The following is a 16,402-nucleotide window of genomic DNA, read 5'->3' as shown; positions in this document are numbered from 1 at the left end:
ATTTAATGAGACAAAAATAGATTATTGTCAGCACCCCCCCCCCCCCCTCTATATATGCTCTATTGATTACTGCCCTCATAATAATGCATGTGGTCTTTTCTTCCTCCCCTCGTATGTACGCTGGACTGATTAACTCATGTCCATACACAAATGTAAAAATGACAGTTGGGCACAGCGACTTCGTGGAGTGTTGTGGTCACAGTGAGGTTGCAAGGTTTGTAAGCGATGCTGTGCTGTCCTGGACTGCCAACAAAAACTACTAGAAAATGTTCTGGAAAGGTCCTGGAAAACAATTTCTTAAAAAGAGTGGGAACCCTGATGTCTGTATTGAGCCTTACACTAACGCTTTGCTCACTGCCCGTACCTGGTAGTGATGCAAATGAACATGAATAGATTATGCGGATATGAACAAATAATCCAAACAGATACAGTAAGTAACTCTTACACCTGAGTGTCATTACAAATGAGCTCTGTATCTGGATATTAAACGATCCAATCTTGCAAGCAACAAGGAAGCAGATGTGATTGTCATTATGTAAGTATTAAAAAGACAGATTTTTAAATAGTTTGGTCTGCAGAGGAGCAGAGATTTAAAAGAGTAACACTGATGTAGTTGATGACTCAAAGAAGCTCTCAACTTTAGGAAGCAGATTTGATTTCTCTGTTTTGTAGTCAACTACTAACTGTGAGTCAATCAGTCAAGCTTTAGCATTTTTTAATAACAGACACCAGCCTAACATTCATCTAGGCCTCCTCCCATTATATACACAACCTCCACTTTTTTAAGTTGAGCTAAAATTGAACTTATAACTTTATATTATTTTGGTTAGAGTCATGTATTAAAATCATCAAATGTTTGTAAAAGATCATATTTTACTTCAGTAACTAGTAATTATGGCTGCCAAATAAATATTGTGAAGCATAATGTAGCATAAAATAGAAAATATAAGCACTTTGAAATTGCACTTGAGTGAATGTATTTTCCACCACTGCTGATTGTTTATAAGAAAACTCCACAGATTAGATTAAAGTTTGAATGAAGGGTAGATTGAAAAGCCTACATACACACTGTAGATGTATGGAATTTGAACTAGGGGAGGCTATTCCATTCTGGTGTAGTGTTTATGAGCTACAGTTCATTCATCCAGATCTCCAGTCACATCTCCTGACCTCTTGGTCTCCCTGTCTCATCCTCTGATAGGTGGATGACCTTAAGGCCAAGCTGGCTGCTCAAGAAGTGGAACTCAAGCAGAAGAACGAGGACGCTGACAAGCTGATCCAGGCAAGAACACGTTTTTGTTTTCTTTTTTAAAGTCTGTTTTTTTGGATTTCTAAGGACAGGTTGTGCATGCATGACAATGGCCACACTCCATGTAACACACAGAGGCTAGATAAAGTAATGTTCATTTTAAGCACAGCACTAGGACTGAAACATATTTACAGTTATGATACAACAAGCAGCAAGCAAAAAAGGAAAAATCAAAAAAAAAATTGGAATAATTGATATTATTCAGGAAATAGAAAAATCTAGCATAGGCAACAACAGTTACACAAAGTTATGTGAATGTGATAGGCCATGATTGAGTGTTTTCAGGAAGACATTGTCCTTATTGGCAAGTTTATATAAGGCCTAACTTGGGGCTGGACTCAGATTTCCATTGTAGAGTGAGATGGCCTGGGCAATGTGATTCCAGGCAAGAACATGTTGCATATGAGGAGACATTAACATCAATCAAATGTTGGTATTTTCTCACTTACAGTACCTCTAGGGGTATCTAGCCATGCAGATGGTTTGGTTTCATTTGCTCAGATATGTCTCTGAGATCTCCACATTGACCCCAGTAGAATGGAGCTGAGTGGGATTTCTCTTGTGGTGCTCAAAGAAATGAAAAATTACATCTAAAAAATCCAGCACCAGCTTGTCCTTCCAGGAACAAAATGTCCCCTTTACTCTGGATAATCCACAGATGGATTCCTGGTGTTGGGGGTGGTGGTAGAAACTGCTCACTACAGCGTGAGAAATTCAGAGAAAGCTGGACTTAAACCTCTGATCTTTTTCATCTTCTCTTATCTTCTGTTATGGATTGATCTCACATAGGTCAGACGGGGGAACAACAATGTTTTTCTGGATATTACCTCCATGTCAAACTTTTCTAGCAGCCACTCAGGGTTTGTCAGCATTTAAAGTTGCCTAAAGCAGATGTTTAATAGCATATTAAGTCACTTTTTGTAAATGTGACTTGTTTGGAAGGTTATTTTAATTTGCTTTGTAAAACTGTACCACGAACTGAGCTTTCACCATTAAAGTGGCAGTAGGTAGCTTTTATAGAACTAACCTTTTGTCATATTTGCTGAAATTTTCATTGTGTCTTTTGAGCAGTACATGAGACAGATAGCCTGTGAAAAAATCGGGCCCCTCTGACTCCTCCTAGTGCTTTTCACAGATTATCTGTCTCATGTTCTACTGTCAGGATATAGTGAAAATGTCAGCAAAAAATATTTTTATAATGATTACCTACTGCAGCTTTAACATCAGCAATATATCATTTGTGCTGTCCCCAGGTGGTTGGGATAGAAACTGAGAAGGTGTCCAAGGAGAAGGCAGTAGCTGACGAGGAAGAGGAAAAGGTGGCAGCCATTGCTGTTGTGGTCAGTGGCAAACAGAGAGACTGCGAGGAAGACTTAGCCAAAGCTGAACCAGCTCTCCTAGCTGCTCAGGATGCCCTTAACACTCTCAATAAGGTCAGTTACTCTCATAAACCACTCTGTGTCTTATTGATTTGCTCTGTCATACTCTTCTCCTTTAGTTTTCTTCTCTTTTAAGAGTGGTTGTGTCCTTTTTCTCTTTGTTTGATTTAGTTTTGCCAGCTTCAGTGAAATAAGTTATGTCCACACAGGCCTTGAACTGTATAAAAGATTATTGAATCACAAGATTTAGCCGGGTCTTTGCTAAAATAATATCTTCTCTATGTTCTGCAGGCATTTAACTTCATCCTCACATCCCGTGTAGGTTTATGAGCAGCCTTGGGGATTTTCAAAAACACCCTCTGTGTTTAAAAGGTGCTCTCTGTTCAAACAAGCAGAACCGACAGTTCAATCACTGCTTAGAGCTCTCTAAAGATGCCCTAATTAGAATTCTCTGTTGTCTTCTCAAAGTCAGCACAGGTTCTTCTTCCTTTATTCTAATCCTTTCCCTTTTCTCTCTCTTTTCCCCTCAGTAGACCACAGAGATATGCAGTTGTTCAAACTCAATTAAATCGTAGCTTCTATTATTCCCTCTATCTCGCCTACTTCAGAACAACTTGACAGAGTTGAAGTCATTCGGCTCTCCGGTGGCGGCGGTGACCAACGTCACGGCGGCCGTCATGGTCCTGACAGCACCGGGTGGCAAAGTCCCAAAGGATCGTAGCTGGAAGGCCGCAAAGGTGATGATGGCCAAAGTGGACGCGTTCCTGGACTGTCTGATAAACTTCAACAAGGAGAACATCCCAGAGACTTGTCTGAAAGCTATTCAGCCTTACCTGCAGGTGAGCCTTTCAATTAGCCCCGATTCATTAAAATCAACGCTAACAGCGCACAGTGTGCATTGTCTGCCGCTTGGCAAGTTTAACTAATAGGTCATAAATTTAGCAGGGGCGTGACTACAATGACAGTGGCACATTATGGCTGCCGAGTGTCCAAATGACAGCCAGAGAAAATCAACCGGTTAATTAAGTGTTACAAATTTAACAGCCGCCCTGATTATGAAGTTCAATGGAGCGCATAGTTGGTAAGTCGGTGAATTTAAAGTGAATTTTGGCTTTACCTGCTGCACCGTGTGCACCACACTGATCCAGTTTCCAGACCATTGATCTAACATGATTTTATATATTTCTTTTAAAACAGACCTTTAATATTTAATGGTAGTGGTCAAAAACAAATGTTAAAACATTTATGAAGAAGTTAAGAAGAAAAGTAAACCGTGACTTTAAGAATACTGGAAAATTTGTTTATTAAATTTCTAAATATACATTTTTAAGAGTTTAGGCACACATAATTCACTAGAATCAGTGACACTGACAGCACAAGAGACTGTTAACAAATATGACAATTTTAACATCTGATAAAATCCAATTTAGAGCACTAAAGGCGCATATTGAGACCCTAAAGGCAGTGAAACTTCTCATGTATGGGGACTCTGACTTGCAGACATGGGGTCCGCAGTTGACTAATTATTTTTATATGGAAGAACAAATGTCAGAAAGGCAGATTCTGGTCTGAAAAGTATTATTGCGTTCTGCCGCTGCAGAACATTAAAGCAATACTTTCAGAGCCCTGATGATGCGTCTTTTCAATCTCCCCCAGGATCCAGAGTTCCAGCCAGAGCTGGTGGCCTCCAAGTCGAACGCGGCAGCCGGCCTGTGCTCCTGGGTTTTGAACATCGTCAAGTTCTACGAGGTTTACTGCGAGGTGGAGCCCAAGCGTCAGGCTCTGAGCAAGGCCAACGCAGAGCTGGCTGCTGCACAGGAGAAGCTCTCCGCCATCAAGAGCAAGATCAATGTAAGCCACTGTATTGGACTGACGACACAGGAAATGAAAAGTTTATTTGCTATATGCCAAGTATCTGTTTCAAAAGAAGGCAATTTCAATATCTAAAATCCAGAGGATATATTCTATGAAATTGCATTACCATTTTATTAAAGAAAAGACTTACTGTTCTTTGAAGTCTTGTTTTCCAGTCATTTCTTTGACACAGAAACGCACTGACACAAACACTAAAGTGTCTTAAAACTTTAGTTGTTGGGCTGACTTCTGTACAAAATAGAATGTGGGCTGAGAAATGACTTATGAAAGCACCTAGCCATAAAAGATTCCTGAGACATCAGCGTGGATCAACTATTATTATCAAACCCAGAAGATATGCAGCATAATAAGAATTTGATGCTACAGAAATAAAACAAAAACAAGAACCAGAGGCTATAAGCTGGAGAAAAAATTCAGGATATGAATTATTTTATCAAGGCTTGAGTGACAGTTGACACATGAGCTCTGTCAGTAATGATATACCACCAGCATTTCATCAATACAAAGCTGGTGTAAGTGCTATTAAAGGCTTTTACTGTTCATTAATCTAAAACCAAATCCATCAACCTAAAAACCCTATTGATAAAAGCAGCTGTAAATAATTGTTTCTCAGTGGCGTTTGACATTCAGCACATCGGAGCGCCAGAGAGAGGCCCCAGCAGAACACGGTACCCGGGATGCTGCGGTGGCAGCGGCGGCTGCTTACATCAAACCCTGCAGAGTGCAGAGTGACGACTCTTAATAAGATCCAGCATGACTTCTCGCTGTCATTTTTCAGCCCTCAGTCAGATCGCTTGAGCAGAGAGTGGGTTCGGAGCCAAGGGGAATTAGCAATCCTCAAACTAATCTACTGAACCTGTGTGCCTCTCCACCGATTAATCCTGTTTGTCCTTGTGCTAATTGCTTCCATATGCCAAATAAATCCATAGCGGAGGGAATGATAAGTTTTACCTAAGTTTTCACACACTCTCAAGTTTCTTTCGTGGAGAGACTTTGGCTATCTTTGTTCTTTGTCTTTGAAGATTCTTTATGACCACGCTGTATTTTAACAAGTGCCAATTTTTCTCTATTTCTGTGTGTGTCTCTGTGTGTGTGTGTGTGTGTGTGGCCTATCAGCACCTTAATGAGAACTTGGCCAAGCTGACAGCCAAGTTTGAGAAAGCCACTGCAGACAAGCTCAAGTGCCAGCAGGAAGCAGAGTCAACCGCGCACACCATTTCCCTGGCCAACCGTCTGGTGAGGAGGGCAACAGCGGGGTCACGCAGAGCACACATACACACGCACACACATACACACATGCGCACACACACACACACCAGCTATTATTATCTCTGCTCATTAGTGTGACACTCTTTTTTTAGCTTCACATACAGAGGTGTAAACCTATAAATTATTATTTGGACATGAACAGATAATGCATTCTGATCAGATACAAACTGAATTAGAATTTGTACACTAATATTTGTACACTAATATTTGTCCCCAGTTGTGACCAAATCTTCATCTTCTCAGTCATAACTCAGTCAAATAAAAACACACAGACATCCTGTGCACCTTGCAGGGTGCAAAAATGCTTAGAAAATGCTCAGTATTCATAGAGAAAAAGTGTGCAACTCCTTGCACCCAAAGCAGTCTAACATTTCATGATTAGAACTGTAGAACAAATCTGAGGCACTCAAGAGGGCAGTGATTTTAAAAAGCTTATACTATCTCATGGCTATTTACTCATAGTAACCGTTGAAAAACATGCCTACGCTGTTCAGCCATTCAGGCCTACATCAGGGCAATATATAACATATATCTCTTAGCAAGTAGTCACATGATCTGTGTACAGGTAAAGTCACATGACAGACAATGTTCAGCAGAGAAAACACACATCAAAAATCACACAATATGTTAGTATAAAAACAGACACAGAGAACTATATACACTTTCTTAACATTTCATTTTTCTCTACATCCATGCAATATGCCTCAGATGCCTAAAACACAAAGAACATGAAAAACATGATTGGACAGTTACAGAAAAGGAGAGAAGAGAAGTAACTTTTCATGGCATTTTCAGGCATTTGACATGGTTTATCCACAATAACTTTTCATCAGTCCTCGACAGACTTGCTGTTGATTGCTGGAGAAAGCCCAACTGATATTCAAACCTCATGGTCTGATATTGATGCCTGGCAACTTGCATGACTTGACGGTAGATGGAAAATGCCAAGCTGAAGTTAGGGATTGTCTCAAGAGTGCATGCAAGAATGGCCAAGATGCAAGCATACAAGATGTTGGTCCATAGCTTAGCTCCTTTTTTTCATAGGCACTACAAGCCAATTTGTTTTTTTTTCTTTTTTGTCCATTGAGCAATTATAGCCTGTTTATTCTTCAGTAGTTTTGAATTTAACATCATCTGGGCTTCCTCTCATTACATACACATCCTCCAGTAAGAATAAAATGATGGCCCAGTGGAATTATGACTTTTATATTCCCACTGTTAAAACCTCCTGTTCTATTTCCATTATTCATTTCCACCTGGACCATTAACATTTACACAGCTCCTGTTTACACCCAGTTTAGAGTCCCTTTTTAGCCATGGTTGCAATGGAAAAGTTGGTCCACCACTTCGGTCCAGACTGAAATATCTCAGCAACAGTTTCATGGATTGCAATGGAATTTTGTGCAAATGTCCATGGCTCCCTCAGGATATGTTTTTATCCACCTCAGTGATCCCTTAACCTTTCCTCCAGCAGTATCATCATATCAAAAATCCAATTTGTTTGTGACCAAATATCTGATAAATGAATGACCTACTTTGTCTTCAGGACTAACTAGCAAATACTAGCATGCTAACAAGCTTACTTTACAGTACATTGTGAACATGATAAATATTATATTCCACGCCAAATTACGAATCCTTCCCCCCTACACTGCCTCTGATTGGCTAATAACCTTCATTGATTGGGTTAATTAGGTTTAGGGGTTGAGGAGTGATTGGTTAGGACAAGAATATCAGTGTAAGCTAATCGGAGTAGGGTGGGTCATACCTTCACCATGGTGGGATTCATATATTTGTGTATTCTAACTGCTTAGCATCAGCATGTTAGCATTGTTAATGTGAGATTGTTAGCATGCTATGCCTGAATACAACCTCACAGAGCTGCTAGCATGTCTGTAGACTCTTTGCCTTGTTTCATTTTTTAAAGGTGGGCTTCAAATAGAAATAAATGCTTCATTTGATTAATTTGGGTTATATTGTCCCATAAAAGTTATAAGTTGTAAGCAGCTTTACTTATACCTATATACAGTATGCAGTACAGGGTATAAATAGGTGTAGGAAACAATTCAAACAACTGAAATTGAAGCAATATAGATGATTTATAACTACTGGTATAAATCTGAATGGAGATATTTTGTAGCTTTTCCATCATACCCCTAGTGCACAAACCTGTACTTATACACATGTATACCGAAAAACTATTTTTACCTCTGCTCGTTAGTGTGGCTGTCTCTTTCTTACTGTAGGTGCACAATTCATATGTTTGCACACATACACACACAGACACACACAGACACACATAAATCCCACCATCATCTGCCAGTGTGTAAATCTCTTGCTGACAGCAGCACAACAAAAAGATGAGTGTTGACACTGTTTGTATGATAATCTAAATTATTCAGAGGAAGCTTTCAAAAGGCCTGACAGGAGCAACAAAGGGAAGAGAGGTTGTGCTCATCTGCTAGTCAATCACAAATATCAATGCAAATGCAGTCAACCTGCTGAAGTGTACAGTGTTTCCATGCTGTATGCTGAGAAGTTACAGTCTGTATCAAAGTGCGGGGCCTCGGAAGATATAAGATATTAAGGTGAACTTTATTGATCCCTGAGGGAAATTGCATCATTTCCGCAGTAAAGAGTAGAGGTGTTGGTACGCGAGCTGAGAGGTGATAAAGGATATGAAAACCTAATAAAAAAAGGACTTGAAGGTTGCGAGGCATTGTTGTTCTGGAGATTTCCTGGCGTTCACAAGGCTGCTCATCAACGACTGCAGCCGTAGATCCATTTAGATTTGATTTTAAATGACGCCCATTGGGAGTATGCTATAAATCTGTAAAACAAAATAATGTGCTCTGTCTGCCCCCGCATTTCAGGTGGGAGGTCTGGCATCTGAGAACGTCCGCTGGGCAGAGGCTGTAGAAAACTTTAAGAAACAGGAGAGGACTCTCTGCGGGGACGTCCTCCTCATCACCGCCTTCATCTCCTACCTGGGATACTTCACCAAGCACTACAGGCTTCAGCTCATGGACAACACCTGGAGGCCTTATCTCAGTCAGCTGCAGGTGGGTGGGATTTATACTTGTGCGTTAACTGGTGGTACCTGACACGCACTTTCCCATAAAATGTAAGTGGATGTTGAGAAGAATGATTGCGTGCATTGCTTGTGTTTTTCCAATTTCCAATTTTCACTTTTTCACCTCACTCATTGCTGAGCATGAAGACAACATTAAATTAAACTTTAAATGGTTTTATTGTTTTAGCTCCAGCCAGTGTTGTGCAGGTTTACACTAAACAAGAGATAGCTCAAAGTTAAGTTTACACAGATTAAAATGTCCCAACAAATGTACAGTGCACGTTCATTTTTCCGCTTTTTTAATTGAGTTGCTTTAGGAAATCCTAGGTTCAGTTCGATGAACTGTGCTCTTTTTGCATCATTTCTGCAGGTTATTATAACATTGGAATCACTAAACAAATTAGTGAAACCTCAGAATGCAGCAGTGGTACAGCAAACTTTCCATAGTTACTCTATTATCTAACCAGAGTGGTATAATTCAAACTTAGCATGTACTCATTGATATCTTCTGTAAGGTTCCCATCCCAGTGACCCCCAACCTGGACCCTCTGACCATGCTGACAGACGACGCGGATATTGCGGCGTGGCAGAATGAGGGGCTGCCCGCTGACAGGATGTCCACTGAGAACGCCACCATTCTCACTTCCTGCCAGCGCTGGCCCCTCATGGTGGACCCCCAGCTGCAGGGCATCAAGTGGATCAAAACCAAATACGGCGAAAACCTGCGCATCATCCGCATCGGACAGAGAGGGTAAAAGGCTTTGTGGTGAACAAATATGCACATGGTCATTTTTTGGAGCAGATTTTGATCGAGGGATTCTCCTGTTTTGCCCTGAAAGGTACCTGGACGCCATAGAAAGAGCACTGGCAGCAGGCGATGTGGTTCTGATAGAGAACTTGGAGGAAACGTTGGATCCTGTTCTTGGACCTCTGCTGGGCAGAGAAACCATTAAGAAGGGCAGGTAAAGAGCACTTGAGTCTGTAAAAATACTACCTTTCACACAAGACAAAAAACCCACTAACATCCACACACATCTGGCGTTTGTCTTCAGTGGGAATGGGTGCAGTTGGCATTCATTCCCGGGTCAAAGGACTTTGCAGTAGTTATTTGTATTTTTTGGCTCCAGCTCCAATCAGCAGTGATGGAAACATGACACCCGTGTGGACATGCAAATTTCCTAACCCTTTTCCAACTGGCGCGCGTTGTTCCGAACGTTTGTGGGTAAATAGCCAGAAACATTATTGTTGTTTACAGTTTATGGGCGCAACAGTGATTTTGTTCATATCGTTCAAGATGCAACGCTGGCCGGACAGTGAGGTGACAGAGCTTCTCCTGATTCATCAGTGCTGAGTTTAAAGGGGAGACTGAAGTAAAACATATAGAAACATTACCACTTAACATTGTCACTGGCTTCCATGCTGCTTTCTACTGTTTACTGTTTTTTGCATGTCCTTGATATTGGATACAGAAAGCCTAAGTCGTCTATTGGCAATGGGAAAGGAATAATTTGCCTGTTTTTTTTACCCACATTTAAAGAACCCTCTATAAATGCGTTCATTTTATCTAAAAAGGGAACATTTAGAGCTGGGTATTGAACCATCAGACAGTCTCACCTCTGTTCCATTCATTACTGGCGGTCAGTCTTGTCGTATCATCTTCATCAGCAAATGGTGTTTGCCCATTTGTCATAGAAGTGTAGATGTACAAATTATTTCTCATACATGTCAGCTTAAAATTTCATTCTTGACATTGGAAACTCAACGTTTCAAACAGAGGTTGAGATTGTTTTATTATCGGCTTTTTCCAAGGTCAAGAATGAACTCAGTGTTTTTGGATCTGACTTAAATGTATCTGTTACATCCAGTATCCAAAAAGTATGGAAAGGTGGCATTAAATCCTTGCTCAGATTTCTAATCTTGTGTACTTGTACTTTAATAAGATAGTTCCTGATTTAAAAAATAATTTTGCCAATTTTCTATATCGTAGTGTATTAACAAGTTCATTAAGTCAGTAGAAAAAATCCCATTGGTTAGATAAAGGTTCCAGTTTACCCGTATTCAAAAATACAGGCGGCAAAAGTCAAAACCAGGCAGGCAGATCAAAACAAGCAAACTTATCCAAGAAGTGGTCAGACAGGCCAGAGAAAAGGCTGGAAAGCTAAGATGGAAACACAATAGACAATCTGGCAGGGAATGAGTGGAAATGGGCCAGTACATACACTGCATCACTGATGAGAATGCGGGTGGGCGGGGGAGGTCAGGTGATGGAGATTGGTGTGAAAGGAGTTACTGCAGGGCAGGAGGGAGTGGCTGGCTCTGTAATGACAGAAAAGCTAGTACGTGGGAGGGAAAGCAAAGCAGAGCAGACAAGAGAATGAATGAGTAGAGTTGGCTGGAGTTGTGACACCACTAGTGCATTACATGTCTGGCTGAGACATGAAGTGAATCACTAAAATAGTTTTTGGTGTTTGTTTCTTATTGGCCTTCAGCCTTGTCATTCATATGTTGCAGTTTGTTCTAAAGTTGAAATGATCAATACTGCTTTGGTTTATGGAAATCATAATTGAACCTTAATTAGTATCATTAGTAACACAATTGGTGATTACCCTACTGTTTCATGTCAAAATACCTGACGTGAAAAAGGTCTATGAAGTCTGCCACCGGGAACATGAAGGCTCGATTTACAGCACAGAGGAAGAGGATCATGCTTTTTCTAGGTGGAGCTGATCGTCATAGCGAGGCTATTCCAGAAGCTGGGAAACAGCACACACAGGAGCTTAACGTTGCTTTTGAGAGTGTGCCGCCTTTATTCACTGACAATCTGTGACCTACACTGTACATTTACTGCCAGACTGATACTTCACTGCTCACCTTTTCCTCTGCACCGCTCACATTCACCGCTATGCAAACAAAAAGGAGCTGCTACTCTTAACAGAGGATATGAAGCGATGGTGTTCTTGATACGTCGACCCTTCTTCAACATTACTCAAACCATGTTGTTACTATGCAACGCACATCATTACAGCTGCTCCAAAACTCTATATAAATTGTAACAATTTCAATTTACCTCTTGAGTGAACATGATTCTTTCTTCCAAAATGGTGGTGATCATTTCTTTACTCAGTTAGGCTCTGAGGAAAACAGTTGTCTTTGCTACTGAACAATAATACAAACAATAATGCCACAAGGAGACACTGGAGGGGGGGGGGGGGTTTGAAAAGTTAGGGAAAGGAAAAGATTAGAAACTGACACAAAGTACAGATCCAATCAAAAACAGTATCGCTAGTAACAACCTTCCAAAAGATACCAGACAACACCTAGTTGTAACAACTGTCAGCATTTATTTTAAATACGGGGTTTGGACAAATGGCTCTTTTACAGTCCCCACTGCAATACACATCAACTAATAAACTAACTTATAAAGTAAATTGCTACCCCAAGCTATAAAGAAGTCAATACATACATACAGGGAAAACACCCTCTCTCCTTTAAGTCATAAAACAACATTTAAGAGAATAAAAAAAACAGTATAAAATAATGATAAAATAATATAAGACATTACTGCATTGGTGTACAAAATGAAAAAATAAGGCACTGACCTGCTGCCACAGTCTCACAAGACCACCAAATGTGTATTAATCCGCCACTGAAAATAGTCCCCAACAAATGCACTGTTTACAGCTGTTTGAGTGACGTTGGCTAAAACCTACAGTGACCAGCTGTTTTGGGGAATTACTGAGCCTTTTTTAAAATGAAGCTATATATATTTGTGAGCTGTTTTTAGAGACTTGCATTGTCAGAGGCAGGGTAGAGAAGTCAGGAAGTATTGTGAGACAGACTAACACATTCTTGGTTTTGATCTTTCCAGGGCATTTTTTGGCAGTAAGAAAGAAAAAGAATAACACCCGCTTTATACTCTAAGTGACATTCTTGGAGAACCACTGATTAGACAAGTGTACTAGACATAACAAGGAGGAATCATTTGTCTTGATACGAGATCATTTATGACAGTTTTGAAAAAAGAGAGCTAATTATAGGATTGCTCTTAATGATGAATCCCCTTCACTGGTGTCTGCCTTGGTAAGGTCTGGCCATTTCAAAATCAGAATCTTTGCTTCCGTTTAGCGACTCTCCATGATCAGAAGATTTCCCATCCTCGTTTACCCAAACAGGTACATAAAGATCGGAGACAAGGAGTGCGAGTACAACCCCAGCTTCCGCCTCATCCTGCACACCAAGCTCGCCAACCCTCACTACCAGCCGGAGCTGCAGGCCCAGTGCACCTTGATAAATTTCACAGTGACCAGAGACGGTCTGGAGGATCAGCTGCTGGCCGCGGTGGTCAGCATGGAGAGGCCTGACCTGGAACAGCTAAAGGTGAGGAAATCAGTGACGGTGGAGAGAAATGCTACCTGATATTTTACAACAAAGAGGGTATTTTGACAGATCGCTGTTCATCTGATATGTCGCAGGAATGTAAAAGTGTATCTGAGGAGACATGAAAGCAATATCTGTCACACTCTTCAGGTGCTATCAGAGAACAAACAACTGTTCCACATTGGAATCTTTTGAGTTTCTCTCCTAACATTTCTTCTGTGCAGGTGTAATTAAAAGAAACAGTCAGAGGAGTCGGGGGCCTCCAGAAGCCGGGCATAGCACTCTCGCTCGTCATTATCCATCTGTAACACATACACGTCGGCAAGAAAACACCGTCTGTCTTTAAACATCACAAGAGGCCTGAGGTCCTGGCTCTTTGATTCCAAAACAATCAGCTGGCTCCTTTGATTAACGGCAAACTAAGTGGATGTGTGATAATTATGGGGCTTTGGGTCTCTCACTTAGGGAGAATGGGACACCTCACGGCTGTGTGTGAATGTGTGTTTGTGTGAATGTGTGTCTGTCTGAATGTGTGTCTGTGTGAGTGTGTCTGAATTTGTCACTGTATGCGCATGGGTGACAATCAGAAAATTAGATTACCAATTTAAATGTGCATTGAATAGAGTTTTTAAATTAGGTGTACCTTCACATCAATTTTGAATCAGTATCACAATTACAGTATTGAACTCGCTGGGGCATTTAGCAGTTAAAGAGACAGATATTTTTTCAAGAGTTGGTAAAGACCAAAAGAGTTAAAGAAAGTGAATATTGGATGCCTGGTGGCCGGAAACATGACACCATATGAAGGATAATTTTTCTCAAATTTTTCTCAAATAAGCAACTGCTAATTAGTTTACCGTATCAAAGTGGTGATTTTTTTTCCAAATTTTGTTTCCACTGCCCCCAAAAAAAGACATGATGATAACTTGCAATTAAAGGAAATCACTATCACTGTTTACCAGTTAGTTGCTAACTTCATTGTTTGCAGTGGGTTTATCACAGCATTTTGCTCCTGTTGAACAGAAACTGAAGTGGTGGGCGTATTTGTGTTCAATTAAGATGGTCACCATTTTTCATACAAACTACTCAATGCTTTATGCATTGATTCAGTAAATCAGTACTGTACAAGACCTACCCAACAAATGGCTTTAAATCTAAAACTGAACTTCAGCAAGTATCAACAATGTTAAATGATGATAGACATTAGCAAAAGATAAAAGTATTTATATTTGAATGTCATGGATTGTTACTCTGTTGCATCTGTGAAGAATCATCCATAAAGGCAATAATCCAATAATCCTAAATCAAAAAATCAAATTAACTTTTGAAGCACTAACAATTTACCATTGTGTCACAGTCACCCTGGGTACTGTTCCTGAGACATTCTTCCATTTATCATGGAGCTCCAGGAGTTGTATAATTGTGTCTTGATGCTATCCTCAAGGGAGTTTCATCTTTTTCTTATCACTTTGGCAGACTCATTTATGTTCACACATCCACATCCGCCTCTCCAAAATCAAAGGAGAGGCGGATACGAAGCGCTTTAAGGTGTATTTTCCTTTTTTAATGTAAATGACTGCCTTTGTTGTGTGGACCTTGGACCCTCAACTGCGAGGAGGGGCGAGCCGCTGTTCCTTTCGGCTGATAAGTGTTGGCGTCATCGGCTGTAGCTTTAAGATGTCACTGCTGGTCAGAGTTAATGGCCGGTTCTGTACGCTGTGTAAGATATAGCAGGTTCCTGGCAGCTGTACGGCTGAGTTTCGAGGAGTAATGAGCAGCAGATAGTTAGGATATCCACAGCATGGTCCACGGTGTGAATGTAAATGTTTGTAATTAAGCGGAAATTCACTTGATCAAAGCTCCAGCGCCTAATGATGCCTCGCGCTCGTCTCATCGACAATCTGCTCTTTTCATGTCAGCTGTTTGAAATGGATTGGCCGGTGGCGCTACTGTACCACAGCAATTAGACAACACATTGACACGCTTCCACTGTTCCTTAAATGCAGCTCTTGTTAGTGGAGGGGGAAAGGGAAAATCATAAATCCCTCTCCGTTCAGAACATGTCTGGCTGACGGCAGCGTCTCGGAGAGATCAGAACGGAAGATAATGTGGGAACTCTGTTAACGGGTCGGGCAGATTTACTCCAACACAATCCCATTTGCATTTTGATGGTTTTCTGGAGGTGTGCTTGTTTGCGTTGGGCCTCTGTTAGGCAGCGCTTTATTCAGACCTGTAGGCTTTCATCCATCAGCATTTTTAATAAAGGGAGAGAGGAGGAGGTAGAAAAAAAAACAAAACGCCAAAATGCCGGAGTTATTTTAAGCCTTTTGTCCCTTCAGCAAAATCCAATGGAGAAGAAGTGAAATGTGATTTAATGAAGCTTGTTTAATTAGCATTTCACTGAGATCGGAGGGTGTGAAAAAAAACAAGATCTGGAACTCACTTATCATTTTAATTAACACTGAAAGTTGAAGGTGGGTGGTGGTGGTGGGGGTGAGTGTCGCTCTGTACACTCCGAACACCCTCCTATCAAAACAGGGCCCGTAGAATGAAGTGCTGAATGGCTTTTTGTTGTCAGTAAACAACCCCAGACCGATAACAATCACCAGACTGATAGCAAAGTGCAAATTGGCTGTACCTGTTTATATTCTCTGAATGACTCTGTGCCATTATACCTTTAATGAGGTTAGCGCTGCCGCTGAGCCGTAAGACGGCGGCCGGGTGAAAGAGCTCTCATTTAACCGAGCCAAAGACGGGCTAAGGAGCTTAAAATGTCAAGTTGCCTTTTTGGAGAGAGCACCCGGGGAATCAGTGTACAACCTTTTACCACAATAACTACCTCAGCCGGTCCTCCCTCTGCGCATACGAGTGTATGTCTACATCCGTGTGTGTGTGTGTGTTTTGCTCCGACACAGTCCTTACCCAGACCGTCGCCGTTAATGAGAACTAAAATGCTCCACTTCCCAAATTACCTTTAACAGGGCTGCTCCGTGGCACTCAGTAATCATTTGCCTAAAAAAATGATAGATGTAATATCTCATTTTAATCCCAATTAGGGTGTTCTGCTGACTGGTTAATTGTTTGTTTTTCCCAAGCAAGGGTAATTACAAGTGCATTGTG

At 40.9% G+C, this 16,402-nt stretch overlaps 1 protein-coding gene across 1 annotated transcript in view; it reads left to right on the top strand.

The window, feature by feature from the left end:
• The window catches only part of dnah9 (dynein, axonemal, heavy chain 9), a 133,749-nt gene that overhangs the window by 85,485 nt on the left and 31,862 nt on the right, over window positions 1-16,402 (top strand). The window contains 9 exon segments of the mRNA XM_035670173.1: window positions 1,202-1,282; window positions 2,563-2,742; window positions 3,297-3,527; window positions 4,345-4,539; window positions 5,680-5,799; window positions 8,706-8,894; window positions 9,421-9,656; window positions 9,745-9,867; window positions 13,078-13,282. Coding sequence (XP_035526066.1) covers window positions 1,202-1,282; window positions 2,563-2,742; window positions 3,297-3,527; window positions 4,345-4,539; window positions 5,680-5,799; window positions 8,706-8,894; window positions 9,421-9,656; window positions 9,745-9,867; window positions 13,078-13,282 — 1,560 coding nt within the window.

Source organism: Morone saxatilis, unplaced genomic scaffold (assembly GCF_004916995.1).
Source record: "Morone saxatilis isolate NCDOM2014 unplaced genomic scaffold, NCSU_SB_2.0 Contig1, whole genome shotgun sequence".
Taxonomy (NCBI): Eukaryota; Metazoa; Chordata; class Actinopteri; family Moronidae; genus Morone; species Morone saxatilis.
The sequence above is the reverse complement of the archived record's forward strand: the minus strand, read 5'-3'. Positions and strand labels throughout refer to the sequence as shown.